The following is a 16,999-nucleotide window of genomic DNA, read 5'->3' on the forward strand; positions in this document are numbered from 1 at the left end:
AAAGCTATTTTGCAACTTTCTAGGCATGTATTTTGTTGACCATACAAAGCAGGAATGGCACTACTGAATATACTATAAGGAAGCCGGTTGCAACTCACCAACATACAACTTGATGTTTCTCTTTGCAAGCAAACATTTGAAAGTTGGATCAGGGTCTTCTATAATTCTTTGTCCAAAATAATAGATATTTTATAGTGCACTAATTTAGCTGTCTTTAAAGAAGACATTATTTTATATAGTTCTTTGTTCTTTGTATTTTAATATTGTCTAGTTTTTTTTAAATGTCCTTTTAGTTTTTAAAGTGGAAAATTGTCCAAAAAAAAATGTGAACAATAATAAAAGACAATTCAAAACATAAGTACATTTTACCACTGCCTGGCTGGGTTTGTTACATATCCCATGATGCTCTTCTCCTTACCACGTTCTCTTTATGGTTTAATCTGTGCTCATTCCCGATAACTGTGTGCTTTAGGAGCGTTTTGGGCGTCGGAAACACTAGTGGCAGTTTAGTGACCAGTGTTGACCGTTCAACGTTTTGAGCGTCGAAAACGCTCAAAACGCATTTGGTCTGAACACACCGTTACTTTCTGGGTTACAGTGAACCAGCTGAAATTAACATTTGGAACTGCAGCATTGTTGGTGTCCTCAGTTTCAAGAAAACTCAAGTCTAGACTTTCTTTGTGGTGACATCAACTTTAGGTCAAGCATTTGAAGCCTTTGCTGCCGAGATTTTTTTTCTATTTATATGCTGGCATGAGTACATGTTACCCACTGGCAGAGTATCAGTTAACACCTTTCAGCCACTGACACGCATACATGTAAATTCCAACCAGGCACATGTTTGTAAAGAAATGATCCCCCTCCAAACTTGTTGTCGGCATGTAAAAGGGGATATCTCTGAAAATCTTGTAAAGAAAGGACTCTTCACAATATGGTGGAAATGAGCTGCTTGGCAGAGGTCTGCGCTCTGAGTTCTTTTATAGTTTCTACCAGTACATAATTACATATTAAAATATCTATTACTTTTGTAGTTTTTTCATAATGATCCATTTTTATCTACTTGCTGTCGGTCCACATACATGGCAGTTGCCTTATTTGTGCCACCATTTTTATTAGATTGTATCAGAATGGACAAACTACTCTGTGTGTGAAGCTTTAAAACTGGAGTATTGGCTTTGTTAGATATGTGCGAGACACATCATAAAAGTACAATAGAAGAAGAGAGTAAACAAATGCACAATGTTAAAGTAGTTACCTGTAGTGAGTCATTGCTCCACCCGAGGCCACTGGATCCATTTACAGGTGAAAACATGTTTATTTCTGGAACAATTTTGCATACTGATGGCCACAATCTGTTTACAACTGTGCCTGTTAAAGTATTATGCTATGCCCATCTTTACCGCTAAATGCCAAGAACTGTTACATATGGTACTAGTGTGGTTAAAAAAGTAGATACTCGGGTTAGATATTAATTAACATTGGTATAGATACTTAAATGCCACTTTTAGAACGACCGGTGTAGGTAGCAGATCTGCTCAGGTGGTCAGATCGGCTCGGGGCCCTGCGCCTGTTGATGACGCCACACTATGTTGCTGTCATAGAGGCTGCGCTCCATTAGAGCGCAATAAGATGCTTGTGGTGTCTAATTTATCAATAGATGTTTTTGTTTTTATTTTACATTTCTTTGTCAAACTAAGTATGTTTTCCCAGACCAATAAGGCCCTTTTAAATTTGAAGATGGATCAATCTCATTATCAAGGCCACTTGTCAATACATTTTAAATGTGTTTAAACCACCATCAAGCAGAGCTTGCAGTAGCAATGATACACTTGTCCATTTAGGGACGAGTGTATCATTTAATAGTAATTTATTAAATTGTGAATAAATATTGCAATAACATTAACATTAAGTCATATTGCTATTTTTCATTGTGTAATTTTTTGGGTGCCTTCAGAAATGTGGTCTTTCTACTCTCTGGAGTTTTAGAAGTGATGGTCAGGCTGTGGTAAGTCCCTGTTAATAAGTAATGATGTATTTCTTTATAAACGTTGTCCGCGTATCTTCAAAAAAGAACTACAACCCCACGTTGTTGGAAAATTGCTTTTGTGACAAAAAAGCACTACAATCCTACTTAACTGAAACTACCATAAGTTGTATAGACCAGCCACAATAGTGTACCCAACATCCAGCCAATCATATACCACAACGTCATTGGCAGGCGCAGGGCCCCATGCAGATCTGGTACCTACACCACCTCCAACCATTTTGAACAGGCGCTGCAGCGGGCAGCACCTCTCCCTCCAGCAGCTACCTGGTGGACCCTTTGTTTACACTGGAGACATACTTTGAGAAATACTGGACAATAAAAATACTGAAAAGTAGTTGCTGTTTGGACTTTAAGGTGATGGTTCACCTGAGTTGTGTGTCGACATGAATCTGGACAGAACCACATTGTCTATGGAAGGAGACCAGAGGCAGTTTAAAGCAGACCAAACCGTCCCTCCAGATTATACATGGTGTATAAGTTTCTGTTGAAATGGAATATGAACATAGAATTTCCAATGTCGTGCAAAACCTTTAGCAAAAGTAAACTATGTGCCGGGTTTGTACCGGGTTTGAAACCTAACATGATTTCCACCAGAATCTGTCCAGTTTGAGCAGCAGGCAAGTCAGCCAGATATCCATTACTTTGATCTACATCCCTTCTATTTCAGCTGTACAACATCATATCCAGCTCTTGTGCTAGCTTTGCAAAGACACTTTTAGTGGCTCTACTGTTTACATGTGGTGAATGTGCCATATTCAGTCAATGAATGAATGGGATTTTCTTCCTCTGGCCTCTTGGTCAGTGGACGCTTTGTAGAACATCGCCCCCTATTGAGCAGTGAGACATTTCTCAGGTGGCTTGGTCCGTGTGGCAAGTGTAGCATGAAACCAAACAAATGTAAGAAATATTTCTAAGTTCCATGTGCAATGGACTCGAGTCCCATGTAGTGGGTTCTTAGAAACTGGTTGCTAAAACTGAACAAAGATAAAACTCACTTCTTCATCTTTTTCCAGCTCTAGCCCCATCTCCTTCAGTTTTCCTTCAAACTCCTCCCGCTTCAGAGTTTTGTGGTCCTCATGGCCATTGATTGGTTCTCCCAGACAGCCCATTTCCACATCAGCTGCTGGTGATGACTGTGATGAATAGTTGGTGACCCTTTGAGCTTGACGGACTCGGATATGTTCAGCTTGACTGTGAGAAGCATGTCGCAGACTGCGGGTGAATGCGTTTTCAGCCAGCCGGTGGACTGACTGTCGACTGGAACGGCCTCCACCTGGCTTCTTCACAGGATAAGTGAGAACATAGTCGACACGCCGCTGACCATCCTGGAAGAACAGTCCATGTTGACAACGGGTGTTTTCTTCTGGCGTAAGAGCCTTCAGTAGCTGGACAAATGAACATGAAGACAGACAGTGAGGATTAAGAAGTCAGGTTTGTTTAATGATTATTGTTCAAGTTTGCAGCAGATATATAAACAAAATTCTTTATCATGAGGCCTGTTTTTTTTTTTTGTTTATCTTCAAAACTACAGGGGCTGCATGGTGTCAAAAGAAAGCTGATCCATTGGAGGTTATTACAGAAGTTTCAGAATGAGTATTATGTTACAATATCAAAGAAATATCAGGAAGTTTAAAAAGAAAAGAAAAATATGTAAGACTGGAGAGAGAATAGAGGGGTTGACAGTACGTCACCTAGTTCTTGCAGAGGCTATGTTAGCTATGGGATAAAGTAGCATTTTGCTGATTGTGCTCTCATCAGGACAGAAATGTGGGATGTTCGTGCTTTTTTTTCACATATTTTAGTCCAAAACTCACAGCAGGACTCTTCTAAACCCAGAAGATAAAAAACACCACGTTGTCCATTTGATGTGGGTGTTTGTAGGTATGTCATATGATGCAACTCTCCTTCTTGATGATGCTTAGATGTGTAACAGATACCAGGTAGGGTTTTGATTGGCAGGTAAAGTGGTCTCATTTTGACTTTCTTGGCCTTTCATACTGGCATTCATTCAATGTCTGCTTCCACCGAGTGCTGTTGCACAGTACAGAACTGACAGGTGAGAGGAGATGGTTACCAGGTATGACAAATTCTCATCTATCCACATAGATGCATTGACTTATGAACCCTTTTTATAGCACTTTTCAATTAAACAGGAACATAGCCTGGTTCGGTGAACCTGTTTGTTTTCCACAAACACAGAGCCATGTCAGTGCTGCATGAATCTGTCATCTACAACGTTGCTATGCAACTGATTACACCTGCCTGGAGAAGAAGAAAGGGGAAGCCCACCCAAGATTGGTCAAATCAAGGATTTTATAGTGCTTTTACAAATACTGCTCTTGTCCTTTCAAATTTGCCAAGATTTCCACAGATGGACAAATATAAAGCCTCTAAGTCTGTCAAGTTTCTTCTTTGGATGAACTTTTTTTGGTTGCATAATCCTTGGCTTCTCTGGCTTCAAAATGGCGATTCATTGTTTCAATGGTTTTCTGTTGGCCAGTTACAGTATTCCCACCTCTAACTGTTGGTGCACCCATCAAACAGTTTGTGCCTCTGTTCCTACTTTCGTTAATAGTTGCTTTTCATCCATTCATTTCTTCATTCAGTTTGTTTATTTCTCTATGCCTCTTAGTTCAATAAAGGATGGAAAAGAAGCTAGAGCCTATCCCAGGATTCATCAGGCATCAGAAGAGAGGTAGGGTATTTATGAATCAGTTTATTTAACAAGGCACAACAGAGAGAAATGGTTGTTAAACATGAACTTGACAGTAACATGGTTTTATGAGTGTGTCATGTTTTTATGATATGCACATACATAGAAAGCATAGGTGTGAAGACTCAATTAACAAACTTATCAAAAAGGCAGAGTACCTCATCGGGATGAAGCTTTTTTCACTTTGGACGTGATCAGGGACAGAATGCTGGAAAAGCTGCTGGCAATCAAAACACAGTAAATCCCAGTCCCTCCATACACACTGGACCGATAGAGGAGCTTTAGTAACAGAGTCCTCCATCCTATATATACTGTGTGAAGGAACAAAACAAAAGGTCATTCCTGCCTGCTACTGTCAGTCTCTACAATACTTTTACCACCCACCCTGGACAGATGCATACTCAGCACTGGGCTGACCATACATTGACACAACTTTAGAGTTTTTATATGTATCTATACATGACTGTGAGAATAATGTTTTTTTTCTTTCTTTTATTAAAATTGTTTATATTTTTAGTTCTTGTTGTTTAGTCATTACAGCAGATACAACAAATTAACAATACAAGGAGTGGGGGTTTAAAAAGTTTTTCTGATCCTGCTTCTAGTTTTTGTTCTAGCCATGCCAACTTATTATGAGGGTGAAAAGCCGGAGGTGGTCCACGAGTTTGCGATTATTACAGATGGCTGCAGATGTTAGCAAAGTGTTTCATTTATGTATTTTGGAGTTTAGTTTATTCTTGACTTGAGTTTTGAGACTGTTTTATTTTATTTCGATCATTTTGTCGGTTTATAAATTCCCTTCAAAAACTGTTTCTAGGGTTTAATGTTGCCATCCCCTTTTCCCCAGCTGAGCCAGGATTAGAACACGCAGGCTCATATATGACAGCACAGGACAGCACAAAGGCACAAATCATTGCAGCACAGGAGCAAGATGTGAGTACCAGGGCAATTTAAGACCCAAATCTACCACACCAGGCAGGACCCCCAGGTGCAAGCTGTTCAAAGAGAATCCTAAAACAATCCTGCACATCACAGCAGGTTGCAAGATACTGACAGGCAAGGAATACATACAACGCCATAATCAAGTAATCGGCTTAGTGTATGAAAAACATCTGCGCAGAATACGGACTGGAGACAAGTGGGTAACAATGGGAAACACCTCAAGGTGGCAGAAAAAGGGATAAGATCAGGACTTCCAGATACAGCGTGACAAAATGGTGAACACGAATAGGGAGCACAGAGGAAGGCCGTAATGATAAACATATCAATCCCCAATGATGAAAATATCAGGTCAAAGGAACATTAGAAACTGGGGAAATACCAGCGGACTCAAGGAAGACCTGGAGAAGGTCTGGAGGTTGAAGGCAACGGCTAATACCCATAGTTACTGGAGCACAGGGGGCTGCGTTCCCCTTGCTGGAGAAGTGGCTCCAACAGATACCTGGAGACACGTCAGACATCTCTGTCCAGAAGAGTGCAGTCCTGGGAACAGCTGAGTTACTAAACAGCATCCTCAAGCTCCCAGGACTCTGGTAGGGGACCTGAACTTCAGATGAACAACCACCCACCCACCCTAACCATTGGAGGTGGGAGGGCAGGTGAGGGAAGAGTTGTAAGTATATAGGTTGATGAGATTAGGAAATTGTTTTTTTTTGTTTTGTTTTTTTACAGATGATCTTTATATTGCTAGAATTGGGGCAACATATATTTTTGCTATATGAGTCAAGATGGTTTGTAGTTTACGGTTTAAATGTAAAAACCTTTGTATTGCAGGTTCTTGGTATAAAAAAAAACAATTCAATTCATTCCCTTTTTACATGTTCTTAGCATGGTGCATATTTACATTCTCTGACACAATGTTTGTTGTACTTCTACAACAGAATTATCTAAGTTTACAGAAGAGGAAGACAAAGATATTTCTCTAGGCTTTGTACTGGACACCGACATAATCTTTGTTAATTTGTGATTTCTGGAGTCTGTGCAGCAGACGCATTCCATAGTAGGAACAGCAGCTGTCATGACTGCTGTAGTTCTTCCAAGAAACTCTATGAGACATAAATAGTGTGTGAATTATGAGCTGTGTCATGACCTCAGCCTCTTACATTATGAAGTCTACTTATAACGTCTGGCTGCAGGTCTGAGGAAATATTTCTACGTATCAAACTACGTGGTCCTTGCCAGTTTTGTAAGGGGACCACCACCCAGTTTAGATTTGTTTATTAGTTCATTCTAAGTTGGATCCAGTTCAGACTTTAATTTCAACTAATCTCTTTATATTAATTGTGGAGAACAAAAAGCTATGTTTGCAAAAGCAATTTTTCTCTAAAGACTGGAAGCTGATACGTGTTTCACACATGAGTGTGTATATTGATCAGATGATTGCATAGAACTGAGTGGCATCGGTAGGGACATGTCCATATCAATTCATCATTTTCTGTTGCTCAAACAGCTGCGAGGTCTGTCGTTTCTATTCAAAAAGTTGAGAGAACTCTCACTATGAGTTTTTTACCTTGTCTTTTCCCACCTGAAGCAGCTGACATGCAATGCAAATACGCAGATTAGAAGAAAAATTATTACACAATGAATCATAACTGGGCTCTGCGTCCAGGGTGTACCCTGCCTGTCGCCCAAAGCCTGCTGGGATAGGCTCCAGCTTCGTGACCCTGAATTGGATTAGGCGGTTAGGAAAATGAATGAATGAATGAATGAATCATAACTGGAACTGAAAAATAACTGTTATTTTTTCCTGATCAATATGTCATTATATTGTAACTCAGAACCAGACTAGATACCAACTTGAAAGTTTTGCACTGGATATAATTAGAACTATTTTAGGGCGCGACTGCTGCATTTATTTGTATTGCTCGTTCCACAGAGGTGCCATCCTTTACAGCTATAAAGGTGACTAATTAGGGTTTTCAATAATTTCCAGCCAACTGGGATCATAATAAGAAACATTAATTTCCCAAGCTTGTTTGTGCTGAGTGTATATGTGTGTATATATTTGTGTTTGTGTGTGTGTGTGTGTTTGAGTATTGTCTCAATGAAAAATACTTTTACAAAAAGAAAAACTAAACAAAGACGCCATCCCAAACATCCCGCTTCACAGTGAAGACCAGCTGTTTCTTTTCTACAGTTATTTGGCAGACGCTTTTATCCAAAGTGGCTTACATGTGATAGTCAGACATCTCGGGGGTGGGAAGAAGTTTGAAAATTCAAGCTTAAAATAAACAGTAGTTGGCCTTTTAAATACAATCTATTGAAATGCAGCTGAGAACAGATGGGTCTGGTTTTAAATAAATTGGTTATTTCTGCTAATGTGTGGCTCTCTCCTAGACATCAGCATGGAAGCTGAATGCAGCTTTTACATGTCTGGTTCTGATCCTGGAAACTAATAAAAAAAAACAGTTCACAGTATTTTGAACTAAAATTACTTTAAAAAAAAAAAAAAAAGAAGAAGAAAGAAAGATATAATCAAGAAAAAAAAAGCAACAGAAAAACAACACAAATCATATTAATACTTGTTTTAGAAAAGAAAACTATTATGCCTGATTTTCTGAAATATTATTATTTAAATTAGCAAAATACAACAAAGTTATTTAATATAGGTTTTTTTTTTTATTTGTTTTTTTTTTTTGTTTTGTTTTTTTGTTTTTTTGGTCCAAATGAATTTGCAGACCAACAGTACCCGTGGGTACCCATGGACCATACCTGTGATTGTGAGTCAGGGAGCCTTTCAGCTCTTTATTTTTAAAAGAACTGCATTTGTTAATTGTTCTTTTCAAACTTAGCTGTTGTTAGTTTATTTAGAAACCTGAGCCTCTACAACTTGTAATTTATATTTTGTCAAGTAATTTGTCAAACTGTTTTAGTGACACTTTGTCTCCACATTTTGTCCATCATCCATCATTTGTACAAATTGTATTGACTCAGGTTGCTATTGTTTTTCATGGAGTTCCTTAGGGATCTGTACTTGGACTCAAACGTTTCATGTTGTACATGATTCCTTCAGATAATATCATTAGATGGCATGGTGTAAATTTTCATTGCCCAGATTATACTCGGAAATCAACATCTATTAAAGTCTATGCATTTTGTCATCATGAACAATAAGAAATCTAGTTAGACCCCTCAGTTTACTGTAAATCTGTAAAAACTCTGACAAACGTTTAGGCTGAATTGATTGCTCATTTCTTATATTTCGTAAGCTTCTTCTCCCAACTCTCCTCCTCAGGCAACGCATTACCACCTGATAGCCACACCCTGCATATAAATAGAGTGTTAGGATAAAAATACAAAGTAGTGAAGAAGAAACTTGGAAGGCAAACATAGCTGAGAAAAGGCAGGAAGGACAGCATCATCCCATTAAGAACATGAAGGTTCTTCTCTGTGAAAAGCTCTGGATCACCAGTGACCTGGAAAAAGTCACTTAAACAAAAACACAAAAAAAAGCATTTAGGAAGACCACTTCCTCTACCTCTAGCCTGTCTGTCTCCTGTGGTCAGCTGAAGAAGCAACTGGAGAGACTAAACAGGAGGAAAGGTCTAGCTTTCCTCAGACTTCCTCTTCCCCATTGTCACAATTTAGTCACCAGGTTTTTTGTTGTTGTTTGTTTGTTTTATTTAGTTTTTTTTCATTTAATTTCATCATGCACTGAAACGTTAATGTAAACTTTTTCAAACAACCAAAAATTAATAAATAAATAAACAAATTTTTTAAAAAAACAAGAAAAAATATAAAAATATAATGAGCAAATATACCAATCAGAGATCAGCAATGTTTGTACTCATTTAGCGCACTCAAATTTGTCCTGCTATGTGCAACCAAATCGGTAAACCAGCTGACTGATTGCGACAGCTAACAGTAGTGCTATGTTGGTCTGTGGTAAGGTGTAACTGATAGCTGAAATTCAGTACCAGATATGTATTTTCATAAGTTACCACATAGTCATGCAGCTTCACTCGCTTTTTTATATAGCTCCTTTTTAGTTCTATATTGATTTATGACTGCGGCCATCGTAAAAACCCCAAGGACCCACAGAGACCAATGCTATGTTGGTCCTCTATTCAATCCATGTCATTCATTTATAATACATATTTTAATTATTGCTTATGGTACAAAATTAGAGTATTTTACCATGTCTAAGGTAAAATTCTACATACTAAAAAAATTAGATATTGTTCTGTCCCAAGCAGTTCATTCATGTAAACCTCTAATATGAAATGCACCATTCAAAAATAGGGGAAAAAAAAAAAGAAAAAAAAAAAAAACATCCATACATTAAAAAAAAAAAAAGCTTTAAAAATTACGGTACTAAAGAATTTATAATTAAAAAAAAAAAAAAAAAAAAGAGTACATGTCATTACAGTCTTTCGAATATTTATTGTACTAAATGGGATGTAAAGTGCTTGGTGGTCAATTTTGCACACCTAAACTTGTGTGACCCTACATCTTATAGGGCTTTGCACTCATCAGAACTCCAACTAGGTGTCTAAAAGTTCCACTTCAAGAAAAAACTTTTTGTGAGTAAAAGTGTCTCATTGAAAACAAGCAAATTTGGAGTAAGTGCCTTTTTTACATGTATAAATTCCCAGAGGTGTGTTGAGGAACTGCAATGAGGGGATGGTGACAAGTCACCAGTCCATCACAGAGCCATTTTGTATCAGGTGAGTTTGAATAGAATTCAATTCAATTCAACTTTATCTGTATAGCGCCACTTCACAACAATGTTGTCACAGGACTTTACATACACGAATCAACATACACATCATTTCGAGCCAATTCATGCATATCCTATAATAGAAACCAACTGATTGTATCAAGTCATGACTTCGATCCAAACCCCCATCCTGAGCATGCATGCGGCGACAGTGGGAAGGAAAAAACTCCCCTTTAACAGGAAGAAAACCTCTGGCAGAACCCGGCTCAGGAAGGGCAGTCATCTGCCTCGACTGGTTGGGGTGGAGACGACAGGAAAGACAGAACACAGAGAGTCACAGAGAGTTACTGGTTTTACACCCAGAGAACACAGAGAGCTAGCTTTAGCTACCGCTAACTGGGTTTGATGTCTGTTATCAGTACTTTTTAAAAAATTCATTAATTAAAGTGAATCTGATTATGCATTAGGCCTGTCACGATAACAAATTCTGCCATGCGATTAATTGTCTCAGAAATGATTGCGATAGACGATAATATTGCGCTAAGTGATGATTGTTATAATTTTGAGACTATTTTAAACTAAAATAACAATAATGTCATAATAATGCAAGTACACCAATTCAAAGATCAACATACTTTAATTTCTAAAGAACATTTAGCTCAATGTGCAGACTAGTTTATTCTCATCCAGGCCCCAGTCTGCTAAAACAGATCAGGATTTCCCCTGGGGTTTTGGCAACATGGTCATCTGGAACATATGGTCTCCAAACGCTATGTAGCACATTTACATAGTCTATGGTCAAGCCAATATACGGGTACATGTTTGGACTTGACCAGAGCTGGAATGGTAAAATTGAATGTCTTTGAACGCCTTCAGTATGTCATTTTTCATGTCATTGTAAAGTTGTGGAAATGCCGTTTGTAACATGTATGTTCATCCAGGCGATTCATATTGGCTGTGAAATATTTGCAACATTTTTCAAATTGTCACCTTTTTAACAATACTAAAGGGCAACATGGCTTTACCGAACCATGCAGTCTGAGTGCAGACCATTTTGCACTGTCCTGTTGGTATTTAACCTGTTAAACACCCCAGTGATCATGGACTGTCGGGAAGATGGAACTAGCCTGCTTGTTACGGTCTTTTTTTCACAGCTGGGAAAATTGCAGTGTTTTATGTGCAGATGGACGCTTGTTGTATTGCTGTGTTTAGTTAATATGTCTTAAAACAAATGTGACACAAGAAAAGAAAGACAAATGAAAATGATTGCGTCTGGCAAACTTATTGCACACATTTTTTCTTATCGTGCGATTAATCGATTTATTGCTTATTGCGATAGGCCTATTATCCACCCTTGTGTATCAAACACATTTTATCAGCATTTAATATGCAGATCTTGCTACAGTGATAGCAAGTGTTAGCTTAGCTTAGATATTGATCTACAGCAACCATAGCTCCTTGATGCCGTATTTTTGGGGTCAATAACCCAGCAGCCCTGACGATAAGCATCTGTGGTTTTACCAAACATGAAGAGTTCCTCCAGTGTCTGAAGACGTGTTGTCTATCAGGTCGATTTAAATGTCTTAGAGGGGAAAAGTACAGTATAGTTTGTCAGTCAGTGTTAACTGTTGGAAATCGTCTCCAGGGACTCTATATAGATAGCATCCAAACAGCCATTTTTTTCAGTTCTTATGGATTAAAATGAGCTTCACATTACCTCAGTCTCACTGTATCGCAAATAAAGCAGCATTCTGATCAAAGAGAATCATGTACTCACAATGATGGCAGCAAAGTTGTATGCATAATAACGTCACATTACTGCAAGGCATCAACTGAGCACAGTGTTCATGATAAATCTACAGGAGAAAGTAAATATCAACGACTTTGCCCGGATCAGGTCATTTTTTCTATTGTTTTGTTGTGGCAGAGGGGGTAGTCAAAAGAATACTACTAAAAGTACAAGGAACACTTTGGTGGCATCTGTTGTTAACATTAGTGTTCAGATGCTAATATCTGTGGTTTTACTTCTCATTGCGTAATACCACTTCGCTCAAAAGAACAGGGAGTCAGGTGAGATGAATGTATTATGTTTAGGATAACTGAAACTGTTGATGCTTTGGGAAGGGATTTATACCCATTGAAAAGTATTTCTCCCCTTTAATTGGAGTATCTTAACACATTCTGTACTGTGTTTAAATACTCGACAGCTAGTATTTAAACTACCGCTTTGCTCACACATGTTTATTTCACTGCAGAGAAGCAGTAACTTTTTTTTAAAAAAGAATAACAGGATTGTCATAACATGTTAAACTGTTCATTACCCTTTTTATTTTAAAATTTGTAATCCTCCCACGTTAATTAATGAAAGGAAGGTATTTGTTCTTCTGCAGGTGACTAACACTGCCTGCACACTGACAAATATTCACCTCCAATCAAAGTCCAGTACATTAAAATAAAATTAAAAAAGGGATTAATTTAACTTTCTTTTTTTTTTTCTTTTTTTTTTTTTTTTTAAAGTGTTTTTCAGGTTTAATACAAGCTGGTTTTGAAGTAAGTTCTAGTACTTCTTTAAAATAGAAAACAATCTAAATCTCAGATATGATTTCTGATTGCCACTGTCTTTCTATTAAAAAGAGCTGTATGGGATTTATTTAGGTCCAGAACAAGCACGCTTGAAAATGAACCACATGCTAAACACAGGCAAGAAACATCAAGCATGTGCACCTGATACGGGCACATAAAACCAGTAAAAACACATTGATCTGCCATTTCCGCACCACAAGTGAATAAACAGTAGTTTAGAGCAGAGAAGTTTTTTTTATTGAAACTAACAGCCTATTGTGGACACAAAAAACTTTTTGTATCATTCTGAAATGTACATTATTAGCTTTTAACTTTAATTTTAATCTCATGTCGCTACCAGTTTTCTTTGTAATATTATTGCACTTGAAGTGCTTTAATTAAAAATAATATACAGTATAATGAATATACATTTTCATTTTGTTTAGAAGTTGTTTTTTTTTTCAGGATCCAAGCTCTTGTAGTGATGTCATTTCCTGCAGTTTTGTCAGCTCTGCTTCAGCTCACTAGATGTCTTACTATGTGGAGATATGCATGTAGAAGCTTGGTTGATGAAGCGCTGCAGCCCAAAGAGGAAACGTTACTTTTTTTTTACTTCTGTCATTTAAATTATGTCTTTTTTTATTTTTATCTCTGATTATTAAAAAGACCAATGTGTTTAAATCTTATTGTTTTATAGGATTATTGTTGGGCTGCTGTAAACTGGATAACGAGCCTTGAAATTACTTATAAATAAGTACATTGCAAACACACTGGAATTTAAATGAATTATTCATCCATCCATCAAACCATTCACCCATCCATCCACCCATCCATCCACCCATCCACCATCCAACCACCCACCCACACATCCATCCATCCATCATCTATCCATTCACCCATCCACCCACCCACCCACACATCCATCCATCCACCCATCCACCCACCCGTCCGTCCATCCATCCATCCATCCATCCATCTTCAGATTCTGGATCTGGTATGGCTGGATCTAAGTTAATGATAAAACAGTAAACAGCAGTAGTGGTTTATTAGTTACTTGTTTTGTTTTGAACTCCCCATAAAATTAGATTCTAAAAACAGAATAATAATTTTGGTCACAAGCAGCTGAATTGTGAGATACTGATCTTATTTGTAAAACCACAGCTGCTTTTTAATATATTTCCCAATATTTTGGATAGCAGGCTTCTCTGCAGGGGGTTAGGGTTAATGCTCATGTGAGTGGTCACATTACGCCCACCAGAAATCATATCAACAGCTTAGTAACAGGCAGCAAAATGCCTGGTTTTGCTCTGAGAAAAGAGATGGAAAAAAGAATTTCTCTTTTTATGTCACTTTGGTTTTTTTTTACAGATAAAACAAAACAAACAACAAAAAAAAAACAAAAAAAAAAAAAACAAGTTCCTTAATGTTTTCTGCAGATTTATCACAGTAAGAAAACTTTGAGACTGTTGGAAATACTCCTCTTCCTCACATGCAATTATCTGCAAAACAAGTCAGTAAGATTTAATGACATCTAGAGGCCAAGTCAATATTCCTTCCACCACCATTGCTGCATGAAGAAAAAACCAGTCAGAAATCTCTGAAAGCCATTGAGAGCGGCTGCAAAGATGCAATAAAATGGGTTCTCATCGGAAATTTGTTGAATGGTTAACAAAGAATCACAAAAGACCTCACTTTCAGTCTGTAAACAACTCATCTGAAAATAGTACTTCACTGAACACTTACATCAGGAGAGGAGATACCTGACACATAGTTTCCTTTAACATCACTCAGACATACCAGTAACATTTAGAAACATTTGGATTATTATCAGTCTCTGATTGGGTTTTTTTTTCTGGGAGATTTGAAGTCAAACAGCAGTCAGATCTAAGAACTCAGACCAGTTCCTCTCTGTCTTGTGAAGCAAATTAATTCATGCATTAAATTCACAAATTAATTATTTAATTTAGAAATTCATTTATTTTGAAAAATATATCTCAACACATGGCTTGTTTTTATTTTGTGTGTGTTTTTTAAGACGTAAACTCTGAACAGATCAGGTTTTTGGTTGTGCCAGGTTATCTGTCTCCTTCTCTGAGTGTCCCGTCATTCTGCGTCTCCTTTGTAGACACTCACCCTGAACTTTCCATGGAAGATGACATCTCGTAGAAAATGTGGAGTGTAGTGCTCAGATTTTGAAGTCGGGTTATCTCCTGGTTCCTCGGTCATGATGCCTGCAGAGGGTTTCCAAACGGAATAGTCCAGTGTGTGTCCTAAGCGTCCCTGTGTGTGTCTCCCATTGAATAAAGGACTATTCCTGGCATTAACAGTCCTACTACTGCCTCCCCTCTTATTTCCCTGGATCTTCCCACTTTTCTGTGTCTGTAAAGCTCTGATCTGTGTCCCGTCTGCAGAGTGGAGTCCTGAGCTGAGCCTGCAGCCTTGTTACTTGAGAAGCCGTCTGCAAGCCAAGATCTAAACTTAGACAACGATAAAACTTTGAACACAAAGTGCCCTCCCTCACTTTCTCTGTATTCACTCAACACTGATGGAAGATCAGCCGCCTCCACGTCCAGCTGACATCCCTCCGAGTCTCACTGAGAGGTCACATGTCATGTGAAATAAGTGTGTTACATGTAAATGACATATCAGCATGACTCAGGAAGTAAAAAGACTTCAGTCATGAACAGCTAGAGTGTGTTAACGGAGTGCTGCAAAAATAAAACAAAAAAAAAACCTAAAAAGAGTCAAAAATTCTGCAGATAAAACATGAAAACATGAAAATGTGATCATATAGAAACATTAAACAACAACACATTAAAAAGAACCAAACAAAATATGAAAATATGTAAAAAAAATAAATAAATAAATAAAAAATAATTTTTAAAAAAAACCTGGAAAGTAACAAACATCAAAATATTAATCATGAAAATATTAAAACATGAATAATATGTGAGAAGATAAAACATGAAAAGTTTAGCTTGTAACATAATATAGGCATGTATAATTAGCTGTGAGCCATGGACAGAACACGGAGCAAAGAAGTAAGATCTGCTATGATGTGAAGCTGCTGCTTAATTTAAACCTAAAAGTTTCTCTCCTGACCCGCCAGGTGAAAGAAGGTGAACAAGCACAGACTCCTTAACAGGTGGAGTATCAGCTGAGCCTATTTTCAGTAGAGCAATGTATTCAGTGATCATAAGCCAGAAGAGAGGACACATTTTAAGCAGAAGGACATGTAGAACTGTACTGGTTCCAGTGGTTTTATGCAGGGTTTGTTTCTGGAAACTGTATTACAAACATTTTCATGTTCCCACATCCACAGATTAGGCAAGACAACTAAAAATGTCAGCATGTGGACACACAAACCTACGTCACCGCCGAATTAAAATTCCTCACAAAGTCTCGTTAAGTCTCTGAAACAAATAAACAGCTGAATGTTAAGAAAAAAAGTAATTTTCTTTTCAAAGGAAGTGCCGTTAAAACTCAGAGCTGGAGTTCAGTCACTGACATTAAAAACCATAAAGGAACCAGGATTCTGAGTCTCAACCTGGATTCAGACCTGAACTATGAAAGTCACTTCCAGGGCTGGGTTTCAAGTCCACCAAAGTTCCCCTAAAGAAAAAAAACTGAGTTGTTCACAAAAGCTGTGTTTATCTTTAGTAAACTTGATAGGTGTTTTGACTGGTTTTACTGGGGACAGATGGATAAGACTGCAACTGGTCCAGCATTCTCACTTAGACCAAAAGTGGATCACATCAGTCCAGTTCTGATGTCTCTATGTAGACTTAAAGTTGACTTTTCAGGTTTTAACATACTGAAGCTAGGGTAGGTAATCTTGCTCAGAGACATTATTTTTTTACTCTGGGTGAAATGTTTCTTTGTCCTGATAGTATGCCCCGATAGTATGCCCTGATATACAGTTTGTAATCATGAATAATAAGAAATATATTTACACCCCTCAGTTTACAGTATATCTGTATAAACTCTGACAAATCCAAATGTTCGGATCAAACTGAAG

At 37.8% G+C, this 16,999-nt stretch overlaps 1 protein-coding gene across 1 annotated transcript in view; it reads right to left on the reverse strand.

The window, feature by feature from the left end:
• LOC306764325 (anoctamin-1-like) overlaps positions 1-15,384 on the reverse strand; it is a 55,147-nt gene extending 39,763 nt beyond the window's left edge. The window contains exons 1-2 of the mRNA XM_079251451.1: positions 15,115-15,384; positions 3,043-3,432 (exon numbers count right to left, since the gene is read on the reverse strand). Coding sequence (XP_079107577.1) covers positions 3,043-3,432; positions 15,115-15,207 — 483 coding nt within the window. The 5' untranslated portion in view covers positions 15,208-15,384. The remainder of the gene's footprint in view (positions 1-3,042; positions 3,433-15,114) is intronic.
• Positions 15,385-16,999: the final 1,615 nt, after the last annotated feature.

The sequence above is a fragment of the Telmatherina bonti genome, assembly GCF_933228915.1.
Source record: "Telmatherina bonti genome assembly, chromosome: 2".
Classification (NCBI taxonomy): domain Eukaryota; kingdom Metazoa; phylum Chordata; class Actinopteri; order Atheriniformes; family Telmatherinidae; genus Telmatherina; species Telmatherina bonti.